General features: G+C 47.2%; 2 protein-coding genes across 6 annotated transcripts in view; one reads left to right on the top strand and one right to left on the bottom strand.

Annotated features, from left to right (window-relative positions):
• Positions 1–5985: 5985 nt before the first annotated feature.
• Positions 5986–12652, top strand: PIK3IP1 (phosphoinositide-3-kinase interacting protein 1). Its single transcript, XM_027470048.3, has 6 exons — positions 5986–6170; positions 6282–6401; positions 6512–6628; positions 8628–8813; positions 8945–9023; positions 11019–12652. The coding sequence occupies exons 1-6, from the start codon at positions 6095–6097 to the stop codon at positions 11224–11226; spliced, it is 786 nt and encodes a 261-aa protein (XP_027325849.3). The 5' UTR covers positions 5986–6094; the 3' UTR covers positions 11227–12652.
• A 780-nt stretch (positions 12653–13432) lies between these two features.
• Positions 13433–15537, bottom strand: part of LIMK2 (LIM domain kinase 2) — a 30118-nt gene continuing 28013 nt past the window's right edge. For all 5 annotated transcript variants that reach the window (XM_027470049.3, XM_021277060.4, XM_005026669.6 and 2 more), the window contains one exon: positions 13433–15441. In XM_027470049.3, the coding sequence (XP_027325850.1) occupies positions 15285–15441 (157 nt within the window). In that variant the 3' untranslated portion in view covers positions 13433–15284. The remainder of the gene's footprint in view (positions 15442–15537) is intronic.

Genomic DNA, 15537 nt, shown 5'->3' with positions numbered 1-15537 from the left:
GGTTGCAACATTGTGTATCAGGATGGTCTTTTGATAAGCAAATCCTTTCTCTGGGGCTGTGCGATGAGATTTCTTACATCCTTTTAGTGTAAGTGATGGAGTAGCAAGTATCTATGTGAAATTTGGTATTGTCCTTATTGAATATGTGGAAGACAGTGAAAATAAAAATGAGATAGAATGTATAAATATATTTTTGCAATGCTCCTGGCCTGCCTATCTCAGGTGTTGGGTCATCAGTCAAATGTACAGCGTTCCAACTGAACACCATTGTATTTTAAAGAATTAAGTGAAGTATGAGGTGAAGCTACCAATCCTTTGTTCCTTCCAGCTCTTTTTGCCTCCTTATGGTTTTAACACTTTGAGCCCTAACTTTCTAAGAGAATGGCAAACTCAAGACCAAAACAACAACAACAAAGATTTGCCCTATTCTGTAAATATATTTAAGGAACAGGGTCTTTGCTTTTGCAAATAGACATAAAAAGTCCATGTGCATTTGTAAAAGTCATGAAAGAGGCTATCCCTGCATGCCTATGGTATGTGTGCAACCCACAGAGAAAATAAAGAGGTTTGCCTTTCTACACAGGAAAGAAAGGGCAACTTCCCAAAATAAACACAACCCCTCCCACAGCCTTCAGGCAAACACCTGTGGAAAGAGAGGTCTTTCACAGTACCTGTGTGCCAATGGTTTTATCTGCTTTCAGGTCAGCTAAGGAAGTAAAATCCGGAGGTGAGAGCTCTGCATTTTAAATGTCTGTGAATCCTGCGCTTTTATGAGGAAACACTAGTAGCTCTGCTTAAAGGTTTGGTATTTACTCCCATGTTGAATCACAAAGACAGCTTGGATCTGAGTCCTAAAACCCTAGGTAGATAAGAAAAATCTCTCTATATGTATGTATTTTTTTTTCTCCAATGTGTACAAGTTAATAATCTCATTGCCTTTATGTTGGCATGGGATATGGGAGTTGCTTGCTTATAATGAGTGTTTTTGCTTTTTAGAGGTGGTGCACTTTCCAAAGGAACTGGAAGTCTTGTATATTTAAGTGCAACTCTGTAACCTCATTCTTTCCACAGTGGCAGCTAACTCTTACTTTAACAATATTCCATGATTACTGAAATTTAAGCAGCAATGTTTTGGGCTATCACTTCTGTTTGCTTGTGAAATCAGTTCCCATGGTGAGTAAGGGATTGGTAGAAGGACGTTTAAATAGTTCTCTCCAATTCACTTGAAGTTTTTCTGTTACCCAAACAGAAATCTTTATTCCCTCCGATTCAAATCTCCAGATATCTCCAGGTGTTGCCTTTTTTCATGCATCTCATCTGTAGATTTACTTTTACATCAGCATTTTCTAATGAGTAAGGATATTTGTTTAGCTGACTACTTAGTTTTGCTAGTTACTGCTGTGCACCACACGGAATGAAGAAACAGGAAAGCTAAAAAGATACTTCTATACCTAAAACAAACAAATAACAACAACAAAAAACACAAAACACATTGTCATATTTTTCTTCTTGCATTAATGTTTGTGCTAAGTCAGCACTATACACATAGATAACATGGGAACATCTTAGACTTTCTGTGCATATCCCTCTTCATGATTCCTTCCCCTTGAATACCATTTGATAAGGTATAACATATTTGAAGCTTTCAAAGCACTTTGCAGACATGTAATCCTTTCTCCCTTCTGTGATTTAAGTAGTATTAATATGACAAACAGAGGCAGAAGCTTGCCTAAGGTCAAACAACAAATCAGTAGAAGAATTTAGAGCAAGGCCCTTTTTCCTCACTCATAAACCTATATATTCTCTGACTCCCTTCCTCCACCCTTAAACATACATGTTCTGTTTTTTGTCAGCAGCAACCTGTGTTTGTAGAGGAGAAAAAAAAAATAATGTAAGTGGAGGCTGAAACCTCTTCAACTCTACCTTATTCCTAGCAGTTTTGGTACAGTTTTATGGTATCTTGCTTGGAGACACACCCACTGGAAAGCAGGTAAAAACAGCATCTGTGGTCTATATGCTGATTTTAGAATGCTCTGGAAAGGGGAAAGAGTTATGGGCCATGATCCAGTCTGAGCCTTTACAACAGTTGCAATGGACCACTGTGAACACACGTGTCTATGGACAGTTGGGCCTGTCAAAACCACTCAGGGAACTGTGGTAAGGCAGTATGGAGTTTGTCACAAAATGGACAAAGGGGTGTTGCTGCTAGAGAGGACTCAGTGTGAAATTTCCTAAATCAGGGATTGCTGAGAGAATTTAGTGCTAATCTCAGTGCTAGGAAAGTGTAGCTGCACTGCTTCTCCCCCAGTAAACAATAGGACCCAGATTGCCCTCCTGAGGCCCCTTTCCTTTTATTACAGCCCACACAGAAAGCTCATCTGAGAAGGCACTTTGAGTAAGTAGAGCAAACTCTGAACCAGTCTGAACCAGTTCAAATATCACATATGGTTGTTTTGCTTCTGCAGACTTCCTTGTTAGTCCTTGGAGGCTGTGGCTGGCATTTACTTAGCAATAGCTCATGCTGTCAGATAGAAGGGGGAGGGGAAGCTTCTCCTTGAACATGTCAGCAGGGGGATGCAACAGAGCAATCAGATATTTCTATCGCTCCACACTGACTCCTTTGTAGTGACTGTCTCTGTCTTGAGTCGCAGTTATACTTAGCTCACAATTTCATAGATTCAACATCTGATCTGCTTCTTCCAACCCTGATGTCTTTTTCTTCTATGCAGATTATTTCTAGGTTAGGAATAAAATGTGTTTATTTCTGACTCCTACATCATTGCTTACGGAAGGCTTTTCACAATTGAGAATCACAGTTCTTATGATCCGGACAGAGGCAACAAAGGAGTAAAACCCACTTTTGTTGGAGTTGTAAGTACTTAACAGTGTTTGGTAGCATTTGATACTTAGTGTTTCAAGCTTTAAACACAAATTGCTCTGATACTCTGTTCATTATGGATGAGACCTCAGTTTACTATCCTTGGCATCACAGTTTATGAAGTAAGCAGAGAAATTGGAGAAATGGTAAACTGGAATGAAGAGAACTTCCGAAAAACTAGTTTTGAGGGAAACATTTGAAAAATTATTTTGATTTGCCTATGAAGAAATTAGAAGTGATAGGAACGTGAACAGTTTTCTCCATATTAAGCAGTCCATGTTAATTTGTCTAGGAAAGTATACTTAGATTGTGAAGGTGATTTTGCTTACTCCCCCCAGTATCTTATTTAGTAAGATTAAGTAATAAGCATTCTAGTTCTTTCAGTAGGAAATTAGATGAACTTTTGGCTGGGAAGATCTGAACATACTTTGCTGTGGCCAGAGAAAGAGGGTGGGTTTGATGACTTCTTGTAAAGTTCTTCCAGAACTGTGTATTTTTAGTTGCCTCCCTTTGTGTAACGTGCTGTGCTACATGCTAGCTTCCTTGTAGTTTTCTTCTTAAAGAAAGTTCTCCATACACTTTGAATTTTTCCACAGGTAGGGGAAAAAAAAAAAAAAAAAAAAGCCCAACTGAGAGGCAGGAGAGAGAAAGCAGACATTTTCATTCTGGAACTTGCATAAGGTGAACAGCAGAAAGGTACCAGCTCACAGTTGAAACTGGTTCATGCTGAGTTTAGGGAGGATGCTTAACCTTCCTCGTTCCTAAAGATGGCTTATGTATTCTGTGAAGTGTTTGTCAGTGTGTGCATGCATTGTGGTGCACATGTGTGTATGTACATACTGACTTTTACACTATGTGAGGGTATAGTTATAGAGCTATTTGTTTAGGTAAAGTTTGAGTAGTAATGTCAGGTTTAATCTCTGAAGAGTGTAGCAAGAAGAGCAAAGCCATTCCCAAAGAGCAGAAAGAACAATTGACTCTGCCCTTGACAGCTGCTACTGGCATCCTATTAAACTTAACTCCATGAAACTGCCAGGCATAAATCATCCCTTATCCTGGGGAAAGCTAGAGATGAAAGAGAAAAAATGATGCTTAGAAGTCAGTTGTGGAAAAGACTTTGATCTTTACTGTTAATGTGATGGTTTTTGCATTTCTCACAGATTCCCCGTTGTCCTTCTATGGACTAAAAGCTCAAATTGTTTGCTGGAACTTGGCCGCGTGTAATGAGAAGTGCAAATTTATCTTGTTACATAATAGGAGAGAGAACTGAGGAAGGTCTGAGAACTGGGAAGGTCTGAGGTTTGTTTCCACAGAGATTACTGCCTGGCCTGCAGTTCTTGGGTCAGGATGTACAGGGAGAGATGCTTTCTGTGTGAGATGGCACGGAAGCTTTAGTTTCATGAAATGAGCTAAAAGAAATTAATTGTACAGGTTGGCAGCCCTCTGCAAACAGTTTTGGACAGACTGTGCCTCTGGATGCATGTGTGGCCCTGCAGTTTCTGGCTGAATGGATTTTGTCCCATAAAATCTCTTATGAATAGCTATTACAAACAGAAGGTCTGATTCAGCAGCCCTTAGTCAAAAATCTCTCTTCAGTTAGTGTTGCCTTCACAGAGGGTAAGTGGAGAGCATAACGAATGCAGGAACTGAGTGTCTGTGCACACAATGAGCATAACGACATGAAGCAGACATTTTAGCTGGTGATGTCGGTCAGTACAGATACACAAAGGATTTTTCCAACCTAGCAAATCTGGCTGGAGGTTGTTTTTTTTTATTATTTTTTAATTTGATGTTATTAAACTAAACTTAATATAGTGTTAAATTGTATTGTTAAAGCACGAATCACACGCAGGTGCTAAGGTTACAGTTTCATGTTCAGTGGTAGTGCAGCTTAATTGACCTGTTTCTGTCATTCCCCCTCTGTCATGCTGGTACAGCTGCTTTTTGGCGGTTGCGTTGTGGACTGGATCCAGCAGGCAATCTGTCTGTAAAGGGTTAAAGTGTGTGTGACCTGGTAAGAAAAGGCTGAGAGCTGGGTTGGATCAGTTCTTTGAGCCTGCTTGTCACACCTGTAGCAGCCTGACAGAAAGCACTGCCAGGATGGAAACATCTGGGAGTGGAGGGAAGGACTGCTGCTCCGGCCAGCACTGCCCTGCAAAGTGATTCATCAAACACTGAATACAACACGCAGCTTCCCGGCATAGAAATACTTTCTGTGCGTTCAGTAGTTTCCATGTGATTTCAAAGCACCTTAAAAGAAGGGAACTTCCAGGTCCTTTTCGGGGGAGGAAGCTTTGATTACCCCTTATTTAGCAGAAAGGAAGGGAAAGACCAAAGAAGTGAAGCAGGCAGACTGGCCAAGGTCAGAAGAAACGCTGTGGGAAAGCCAGAAATAGCACCTTGTGCTGCAGGCCTGGGCCTTGGCTGCAGCCCTGTCCGTTGGCCCAGGCCATCCGTGTGAGCTCTGCGAGCAGGTCTGAGGGTTCAGCTGCTTGTTTGTCACTTGTGTCAGCCAGAAACCTTGCTGGTGACTCCAGGTGCTTTGGTGCTCTCCCTGGCATCGCAGTATCTGAATACCTCTGCCTGTTTGGAAGATGGGCAGTTATTGTAACCCATCTGAAATGTCTGCAGAAAGGCATTATTTATCACTGTGGCTGGATGCCTGCGCTATAATTAACGTAAAGCATTTGGGGGCTGTTTATCTTGTTGTTCTGTAAGCAGGCGGCTCTCTGAGCACATGGAGTCAATGAACAGCAAGAGGTGAGCGTGTGCCCCCCGTGCACCCGACTGGAGAACCCGACTGGAGATTTAGGGGAGCAGAACGCACCCCTCGCTGCTCCTGCAGGGCCAGTGCCCGTTTTTACCCCCCGAGGCCAGGCAGGGGTCGTGCTGCGGCTCTCCCCTGCGGCCCCAGCCCTTCTCCCGGCTGCGGGGCTCGGGGCCGTGTCCCCGCGGTCCCGGGGCTCTGCGGACGGGGCCGTCCCCCCGGCGGCCTCCCCTTCCCCTCCGGGGGCTCCGCAGCGGGGCCGGGAGCCGGGAGCCGCCCGGTGGCGGCAGCGTTAGGACCCGGCGGCGGCTGCGAGGCGGGAGGGGAGAAGGGAAGAGGAGGGGGGGGGGGGGGGAGCGGAGCCCGGCGGTTGTTTACCGGGGAGGGGAGAGCCGGGGCAGGTCTCGCCGAGCACAGCCGGGGCTGCTCCTCGCCCCTCCGAGCCGAGGATGCTGCGCGGGGCCCCGCGGCTCGGCGCGGTGCTGCTGCTGCTGCTGCTGCTGGCCTCCGCCCGGGGAGCAGAGGGTGAGTGGGGGCTTTGTTGGAGGCTGGGCCCGGGGGGGGGGATTTAGGGGACGGGGTGTGCAGCGAGGGCTGCCCGGCTCTCCCCGCACACCCGGCCTGCTCTCCCCGCAGAGTGCCTCCGCGGCGACGGCGCGTCCTACCGCGGGAGCCGGAGCGTGGCCTCCGGAGGAGCCCCGTGCCTCAACTGGGGGCTGGCGGTGCGGAGCGGGCCCGGCGCCGAGCTCCCGGCAGGTGGGTGCGAGGGGTCTGCGTTTCGTTATGTTTTTTTTTTTTTTTTTCTTTGTGGGGGGAGGGATCGGGGCGCCGAGGTCCCCGTGCTGACGGCCCCGTGCCTCCCGCAGCCGCCGAGGATCACAACAGCTGCAGGAACCCCGACGGCTCCGCCGCGCCCTGGTGCTACGTCCGAGGTGCCGATGGGGTCCCCGAGAGGAGACCCTGCGACATCGCCCCGTGCCCAGGTAGGAGCGCCCCCTCCCTTTCTTTCCCCTTTTTGCTGCCCTCCCCTGGGCTTTGTTTTTCCCACCCCGCCGCTGGGGTTGGGGTTTGTCACCAGGGTGGGTGGGGTCCCCCCCCTGCGCACGGACAGCCCCAGCTCCGCCAGCCCCCACTGCCCTTCTCCGGGAACAGAGTGTACCCGGGGCTCCCCCCTGGCCCTTGTCTGCACATCTGCCTCCCAGCTGCACCTTGCTCCACCCCTAGAGCTTTTGTGTTGGCACCAGAAAATGCCTGTGCAAAGCTTTGCCCCTGCACCTATTTTGCTAGTCGCTATGGGGCTGTTGGGTCGTGTTGCAAAAGACTGAGGTCTGGACATCTAGGAACTACAGAGATGTGGGTAAACATCACCGTGGGGCATGTTACAGCTGTCTAAATAAGTATGCAGCTGCTAAATGAGTGCCAGGGTGAGTTTGGACATAGGTAGGGGGAATAGAACTTGATAAAAACAAGAACTGAAGGGAGGACAGTAAGAAACAGAAAACCCCAAGCATTGGATTCTTCCTGGATGGTCAGACGTGTCAGGGTGTGAAATGATCTGCCGAGAGAAGAACTGTAGCTGAGAGCCTGCTTCAGGGAGAGAAGATATTTCTATTGCCTGAGGCCAAAGTAGCCACTTGTTTCTTGAACTTTTTGTTTATCTCTGAGAACCCCTCGAGATTTACACACTTCACTGTCCCTCGGGATCGCTAGCCTTGCACGTAAACAGTTTTCCCCCACACGTACTTCCTCCACTTTTCTTCACTGTGCTTGTCTTTTGCCTGCTTTTCCCTAAAGATAAAGCAAAACAAATGTTCTACTGCCAAGATCTTTACTCAAAACAGCCCTGCAGCTTTGGGATCTGGGGAGTTAACTGACCTTTCAGCCAATACATGATTTGCATGTTTAATGGTTTGGCTATTTTTATGTCTCAGAGTGGGTACCTTTTTATTGTAGTCATGTCCTGCAGCTTGCCTTAGTTCAGCTTCTCTGGCTGACTTTAAGTAAAATAACTGTGCAGTGCAGGGGACCCTGATTTCTAACTCCCCTTCTGTACTTCCATTTCACATTCCACTGAGGACTCAAAATGGCTGCAAATAGAAAATCCACATGGAGTTATTGCCAGCTGTGGGGTGAGATCCAAGGGCCTACTGAGAGATGGAGGGAGTTTTCAGGTGTGGATGCATACCATGCATGGCATTTCCAAAAAGCATTATTTTTTTTTTGTTTGTTTGTTTAGGACAAGTAGTAGATGTATACATTCCACTGCCATAGTTTTTATTGTTCTACAGCTTCCATTTTAGCTGTGGCATGAAAGAAGAAGCTGTCTTGAAGATATCCATCCTTAAGCACCTTTCTTTGGGCTCTGGCTGAGGAGGGACTTGCTGTACTTAGGCCAGTCAGTGACTGTGCTGACTGAAGTGTAGCTCTGACTTAGCCTGTCTCTAATGCTAAAGGAGTTTGTGATATGGCTGCAAAGAGGGGCTGCATAAGAATGTCCCCAGGTTGTTCTTCCACCAGCTGGAGTCTCTTTCCATCAAACCTTTCTGTGTCAGAAGGATGGAGGCAGGAGAGAGATAAAGACTCCTGGGAGATTTGGGATGGAGATCCTTATCATCTTGTTCATGTCTGCTCAGCATGATTGAAGCTGCAGCCTGTGTATCGATCTATAGACTAAATGAAGTCATTCTGCATCCCCTGGACTCATGCCCTGAACCTGGGATTCATTCTGCTGCCTGACTTCTGTCTCGTCTGTGGTGGTGCCTTACACTCCTAGTTAAATAGATTCATGTAGAGGAAAGCAGGGGGAGGAATATGTGTTTCTTGGTAGGATTTCTGGCAACAGCTTAAGAGGGAAGAAATGTTTGTCAGTTACTTCGAAGGCAGTCCAGTGATAGCAGTCTAGATCTGTTCCACTCACAAAGCACATGTTATGCTAAAGTGCTCATCAATGCTTAGTATTTTGTCTCTTTTTTTTCCCAACAGATGCTACTGCTACCACAGTCCCAGTCCCTACAGCAGAGGTTAATATTTCTCAGGAGGTCAACCAGGTGTTTGAACCAGCTGATACCTTGCCCTCCCGGAGTGAGGCAGCCGCTGTGCAGCCAGTCATTGGGATAAGTCAGAGAGTGCAGATGAACTCCAGAGAAAAGAAGGACTTAGGGACACTAGGTACAAACACTGGATTGTGTACTGGATCCATCCATTCCTGTAATTCTGGCAGGATGGAATTTTTTGAGGCTCTGAAAGCAACGCTGTAACTGAATCTAATGCCTCCAATTCTGCCTCTTTTCTCTCCACAGGGTATGTGCTGGGGCTGATCATGATGGTGATAATCATTGCCATTGGAGCTGGCATCGTCCTGGGATATATCTATAAGAGGTCAGTGGCTACTGTTCTTCGTACAAAGGCTGGTTGCATGAAGCAACCTATATAGATAAGGAAAGTCTGAGCAGCATCTGCAGACCCAACTAGCTCCTAGTGAAAAGACAGCTACATGCTGTCTTTTCATACAAGAGTTTCTCTTGTCACAAGAACTACTTAAGAATTAAGATTGTTTTTGTTTTGGGGCTTGTGTGTGCTTTGATGTGGCTTTCTCAGGTGCTCCCAGGGGAGCTGACTTTCAGGTAAGAGCTGGAGAGAGCAGATCCCAGGTGTCCTCACAAGAAATTTCTTTTGTGGTCAGAAGAAGCGATCCTTTTAGCAGGCCACCTGTTCCCCAGCTTTTTCTAGTGTAGGTACCTTTAGAAGAAAAATGGCAAATTCTTTGCACACGTGCATTGTGTTCTATGAAGCTGCATATCAAGTAGTGCTCTTTTTGAACAAGTTCTTTTTACCAAAAAGGAACCCTGTCTGCTCCTGTCTGCTCTAAGGTCAGTTTTGATTCACGTGTAAGTTATAACTTGTTCAGCCACTTCAGCGTGTTGGAAAGAAACCTTTCTGTAGCTCAGCAGCATTTGAGCATCAGAAGGGTTTGTGGTAACAGCAAGCAGCTTAGTTATTTGTAAGGGACAGGGCAGGATTAACAAATACCAGTGAATATGGTTTGCAGCAAATGAAGGCCCGGGCTGTCTCCTCTGGAAGGGTTTGTTCTGTAGTTTGGCTGTCTGACAGCAGTCTGACACAACCAAGCAGAAGGAGCCCTCTCCCAGGCTGGGACACGTCCTTATGTAAGTGTTTATAATAAACGCTGGCAGAAAAAAAAAACAGAGGGAGGAGTGTTACATAAGGGGCAAAACACAGAGCGCTGCTTGTCGAAGAATCTGATTTGAGGTGTCACTTCAGAGAATGCTGTTTCATGTGCTGGCAGGAACAGCAGCCACTGCTGCACGCTTGTAGGCAGCTTTGAAAAGCTGCCAAAATGCTTATGTGCTGACTGGAAGCCCTCAGCAGCTCTGCCTGTTTGGGATCACAAGCCCCAGGAGGCGCTGAGTGGTGCCTGTCGCACCTCACTCCTGTCTTTGGCAGGAAGGAGCCAAAAACAGAGGCTGAGCTTTGTCCAAATGCAGCTTTGCTTCTTCAGTCCCATACAGCCCACTGCAGGGTTGCAGTGCAGGATGTTTCCTCTCTTCCCTGGTGTCTTGCTCTCTAAATTGCATGTGCAAGCTGGCAGGTTTGGGTGGGTGTGGTGAGAAACCTCTAATGTGTTTAGCAGCTTTTGGTATACACGTTTTTTTCTGGAGACAACGTGCTATTAATGCCATCCATTTTTAAAGTGAGGCAGTTCTTCCTTGGCACAAATTACAGAGATGTCATCTCCTTTAGCTACAGGCTGTAAAGTGAAGTCAGTTTGAGAAGCCACTTGTGGTACTAAGCTGTTAGCTGCAACAGAGCCAGCTCTAAAGTAGGCTTTAATACTTACAGTAATGGTGTAATTTGCTACACAGGTTTGTTTGTTGCAACAAAAGGCAGAATCTGTCACTACCTCTGATGGTTGTTTCTGCTGGATGAAGCAGGCTACAGAAGCTCTTTTGCACAGCAGTGGGCTCTGTGCTGTCTCACTGCTCCCCTGGGCCTGCACCAGGCAGTGCTGTGGGACTGTAAGGTACTGAGTAACACGTCAGTTCCGTGGCTTGAAGGAGGAAGTTGGCTGTACAGTCATCATTAAGTCGAAGCACTGTCAGTGAATAAGCCAGTTAGAGAGAGGGACACTTTACTTGGCTGCTTTTTTTGTAAAGGTTCTCACACAGGGGCCTCTGTTTACAATAGGGAATGTTTCAGGGACCACTGTATGTAGCTGGAACATCCTTTTTGTTAAAGAAAGAGCTAAATCTGCCTTTCTAGTATATTGTCTTCACTGGAACTCTGCCTCTAGCCAGTGGCACTTGCCTCATGCACATACCTATGTGTTTGTTTTTTTTTTTTTTTCTTATCTAGGGGAAAAGACCTGAAGGAAAAGCATGAGCAGAAAGTTTACGAGCGTGAAATGCAGCGCATCACACTGCCACTCTCAGCGTTCACCAATCCTGCCTGTGAGCTTGTAGATGAGAACACAATTGTGGTGCACACGAACCAGACGCCTGTGGAGGAAACACACGATGGTAGCGGCCCGCTCATGGGGCAGGCAGGTACCCCTGGTGCCTGAGCAGCTGGGGCAGGAGAGGTGCAGGCTGAGCGAAGCTTCCAGCTTCCCACTGTGAGTGTGGGGGTTGTGTGTGTTCATTTCTATTTTGTTTTCTTTTTGATGAAAGCCAGATGAAGGTGATGCAGGGGGACAGAGCAATGGGCTATTCATCACAATCTGTTTGAGGGGCACCATTCAGTGCATGACCAGCTGGGGAGTGGTGGGGTGGACCCTGCTGCTTCCTCCCACCTATCTCCACAGAGTGCCAAGGAGCTGGAGGGGATGATGGGCCAGGCTCACACCTAGCCACAGATCCCATAGCCCAGAGTGTGGTCTTGGCTTCCTTTTTCTGTTCCTTTCCTATTTAACGGTGTGCACTGTTACTTACGTTTCAGCCTAGAAGCCCAGGAGGGAGCAGTACTGCAGGGACTGAGGGGAGCTTCACGTCAGACTTAGCTAGATAATTACACTCTGATTATAGTTCCTGACTTTTTGCTTTAGTGGCTGAGAGCTGGGAATGCTATCCAGAATCCTGCTACTAGAACAGGGGTTGTTTTTTTATGTTTGTTTTCCCCAAATAAGTATTTGAGGGATGGCTCTGGCCAGGAACAGTAGGTTTAGCCCTAGTGTAAAATTTGGAAAAGCTCTCTTCAAGCTCTCGAAAAATCCAGGTCTTCCAGGGCTGAGGCCACTTCTCTATTTTCCTGTGGTGCTACATGCACAGCCACACTTGTAGGTGTCCAAGTGGTCTGCTTCCTGCTCACTTACACAGATCAGGAGACCAAAAGGCCAGCAGCAGATAGTTCTGGAGTAAAGAAAAAAAACCTGTGCCCTTCTGTTACCTACAGCAGGTTGAGCATGGAGGATAGACATCTAAGTTCCCCTGACTTTCTACAGGGCTAGCTCTGGACAGAGTGGCCAAGTGAGCTGTAGAGGTCACGCTGACCATGAGGCAGCAGCTCCTGCTCTTCTGGCTGTAAGGGCAGCTGCTCTTGCAAGATCCTGAAGTTACAGCATGGCTTCTGGCCCAGCCCTCTTCACACACAGCTTGTGCAGCAAGCCTGCTTGCTTACAGAGCCTGGCCTTATAAGAGAGATTTTGTAACAACTTCTATCAGCATTCCAGGGACTTTGGAAAGGATGGCTGCTGCAGCATCTCCCCAATGGCACCGAGTCAAGGCCAGTTCAGGGAAACATCTATCCCCACCTCAGGGGAATCAAGCCATTCAAGTAAGTTTTCTAGCCATCTGCTTTATAGCTGAGGGCCTAACAGGGAATAGCACTTGGCAGCAGGGGTTTTAGTGTTAATGTTCGATTCAGGAAAGGGAAACATTTTATTTTTAAATGCCTTTGAATACCATTTCTTTGTAAATGTTTTAAATACCTCAGTATGAGAAGGTGCAGATTGTGCTACCTTGTATTAAAGCTTAAAAGAAAAATGCTCTGTAGATCTGTGTGGACTGTGGCTCAATCTCTACATTCCTTCCTGCCAGAGCAGCATCCTTTTGCTTATTGCAGATGTCAAACAGAGAAGGGAAGATGCTACTTCACTTTGCCAAGCCCAAAGGTAAAATTCCCTACGAGCAGTGCCTCCGCTCACCAGGACTGACAAGGGGTACAGAGCTTTATCTCCTTGCTGCCAGCAGCTAGCCTAGTATTGGGACTGTTCCTGAAAAGCAGCCGGGGGTATGCGAGCTGTGCTGACTAAGCAGGCTGGCCCGTGGGAAGACTGCTCTCAGTTACAGCCCCTTCCTGCAGTGACGCAGGTCAGTTGTGCTTTGGTGCCACTCAGCAGCAGCTCTATCCCTTGGGGCCTTGCACTGGAAAGTATGATGGAGACAGATCACAGCAGGTTAGAGGAGGCACTGACGTAGCTAGCATTTTCCTTCTGTCCTGGCATCAACAACTGCCTCTTGAACTACATAGTTCAGAATGCGATGTTTCCAAGAATGGGTTGTGTTTTTATCCCTGATTCAGAAAAGGAAAGTAGAGAGAGGCTCCATATTCTGCTGCCTTGTGTCAACTCTTAAACAACAACAACAAAAAAACACGTCACCTTCTTCCCTTTCCACCACTCCAGGTGACTAGGACTACAGCACACTTACACTGCATCTCAGTCATCCTGTGTGTGGTAGAGCCCTCTGGCTCAATAAAGGGAGTTCTTAGATTTTGTGACAACAGAAACAAGTTAGAGCTTGATGTTTTATGTACCACACAGACAACACAAACCTGTTTCCACAGCATACGTTTACTGTTTTTTAATTTAGTTAGATCATGGAGCTGTGCAAATCACAGTTCATAAACCTCACCCACACATGACCCAGGACTCTCCCCTTCAGGGGTCCCCTCACAAACCAGCTTAAGCAGGGAGGCGGGGAATCCTATTAACAATCCTGAATCCACTGGACCCAGTTTCAAGAGGCTCCTTCACTGACTCACAGCACGAGCCGTCCCCAGGGTTTCTAAAACACCACTACACAGACTAGCCCCCCCCCCCCCACCCCCACGCACACTTTGTCAGGTGATGACTGGTCCCATGTCATTTTACATGATACTTTAAATTAACAGGTAAGTGGTGGAAATCAAAGTAACTTAACACCCATTTCCCACCATTCAGCTGAGAGGGGTGGGGGGGACACAAGGAGAAAGCACACTAAAACTCCAGTTAAACCAAGAGGTTTGTAGAACTTAAGAGCAGGACTTGAGCCAGCTTTTTGTTCGGTTCTGACAACCACATGAGCTACTGAGACAGTAGCTTGCTTCCTTCTCCGTCAGCTGAAGAAGTGCTGGAAGAAAACAACCCCCACCCCCCTCCCAGTGACTCCAAGCCCTTTTTTCTTCCCCAAAGCAGGGAATGACCTTGAAGAAAGTTTCTGCTTGGCTTGGACAATCAGCTCAGGGGCTACAACAGCAGCTGCAAGAAGACCTTCAAAGGGAGCAACTTGCACAGCCTGCAGGGAAAGATGAGGTAATGGCAACGGAATTATTAGTTCTCCAGCTGCCAATCCTGGCTGGATGGGACAGTCTCCATCACTTTTCTGTTTACTACCAAGTCCATCCTTGAAGTAGCCTTGGGCACATCTCTCATGCACAAAGTCTGAGCCACTTCAGGCCTTCAGCTTCCTGAAGAGCACCTTCTGTGACCCTTTCTGTGACCTCATGTCTGCAGGCCAAGCACTCCAGCAGCTTCATCTCTCCGTGGATGAGCTCGGCCAGTGCCTAGTGCAGTTCTACATATTCAGGTTCAGATAATCTCATATAGGTTAAGGTCCTTAGGCAGGCAAGACTTGCTGTGCAGGCTCAGGGTCTGAAGATGTTCAAGTGCCTCATCTGCTGCCTGCCTGGGTCAGTATCAGGAGGGGCAAGCAGAGCTCAGTCTTAGTGTTTCAGGCTTTTGGAGGTATTCAGAGAGAGAAGAAGAAAAAACCCACAAAAACAAAACAAAAACAAACCAAAACAAAAATGCATACACGTTTCCCCATGAGAGTTGTCCATTTCCTAGGCTTTTTCACTCCTTATACACTGGAGGCCAAAATTTCAACAGGCTGGTTTGGAAAACACATGCACAAACATACACACAAACACACACACACACACACACACTGTCCTGGTAGGGCCTTTTGCCAGATGTCCAATTTTCCCAGCTTTCTGAGCAGGGTAGTCAGTGGAAGGAGTTCCAGAAGTTCCAGAAGTGCTGGTCCTCGCCCAGGAGAGTTTCCTATAGCAATTCCCTCCCTGGCAGACAGGCCGGGGTGGCTTCACAGCTTGCAGCCAAGTTCTAAGGCACCACAGTAAAGAAGCCTAAAAAGGCCAGAGAAACATTTCTCAAGCCAGAAAAATAGTGTTGAGCAGCTTTCATAGGTGCAGTTGGCAGGAAACAGCCCTTTTTGCTTCTGAAACATGCCAGAAATCCACAGTGAATCAGGATGTCCAAAAGGAGGAGGGTTGGGTGGGGAGAGAGAGGCAATGCAGCGAACGCACAGCACGGTGCCCCATTAATGCCCTGGAAGTGGCTGAAGTGCATCTCCCTCCCCGTCACTCAACTCCAACAGAAGTGGTGCAGGCAGCAGGACAAGCTGACTAGGTTGTGTTTTCAGGGAGCTTGTCACGGGTCAGTCCGTACTGCACACTCACGTTGTGGTCCAGCTCTTCCAGCTCAGACGGGAGGGGGATGGCGAGTTCTCCCAGGTAGAGAGAGAGAGCTTCGAAGGAATCTTCCAGCTTGGAAAAAGGGGGCCTAGAAGCAGCAGTGAGGAAATGTGAGTGGGGAAGATGAAGCAGAACAGCACGTGGAATAGCTGGGCCAGTTGCCCAAATATTATTCCCCCCTCCC

The sequence above is a fragment of the Anas platyrhynchos genome, chromosome 16 (assembly GCF_047663525.1).
Source record: "Anas platyrhynchos isolate ZD024472 breed Pekin duck chromosome 16, IASCAAS_PekinDuck_T2T, whole genome shotgun sequence".
In the NCBI taxonomy this organism is placed as follows: Eukaryota; Metazoa; Chordata; class Aves; order Anseriformes; family Anatidae; genus Anas; species Anas platyrhynchos.
The sequence above is the reverse complement of the archived record's forward strand: the minus strand, read 5'-3'. Positions and strand labels throughout refer to the sequence as shown.

Coding starts and splice junctions, on each gene's coding strand:
- PIK3IP1 (XM_027470048.3), top strand. CDS start 6,095: ATGCTGCGCGGGGCCCCGCGGCTCGGCGCGGTGCTGCTGCTGCTGCTG. Junction 6,171..6,281: donor CTCCGCCCGGGGAGCAGAGG/GTGAGTGGGGGC, acceptor CTCTCCCCGCAG/AGTGCCTCCGCGGCGACGGC. Junction 9,024..11,018: donor CTGGGATATATCTATAAGAG/GTCAGTGGCTAC, acceptor TTTCTTATCTAG/GGGAAAAGACCTGAAGGAAA.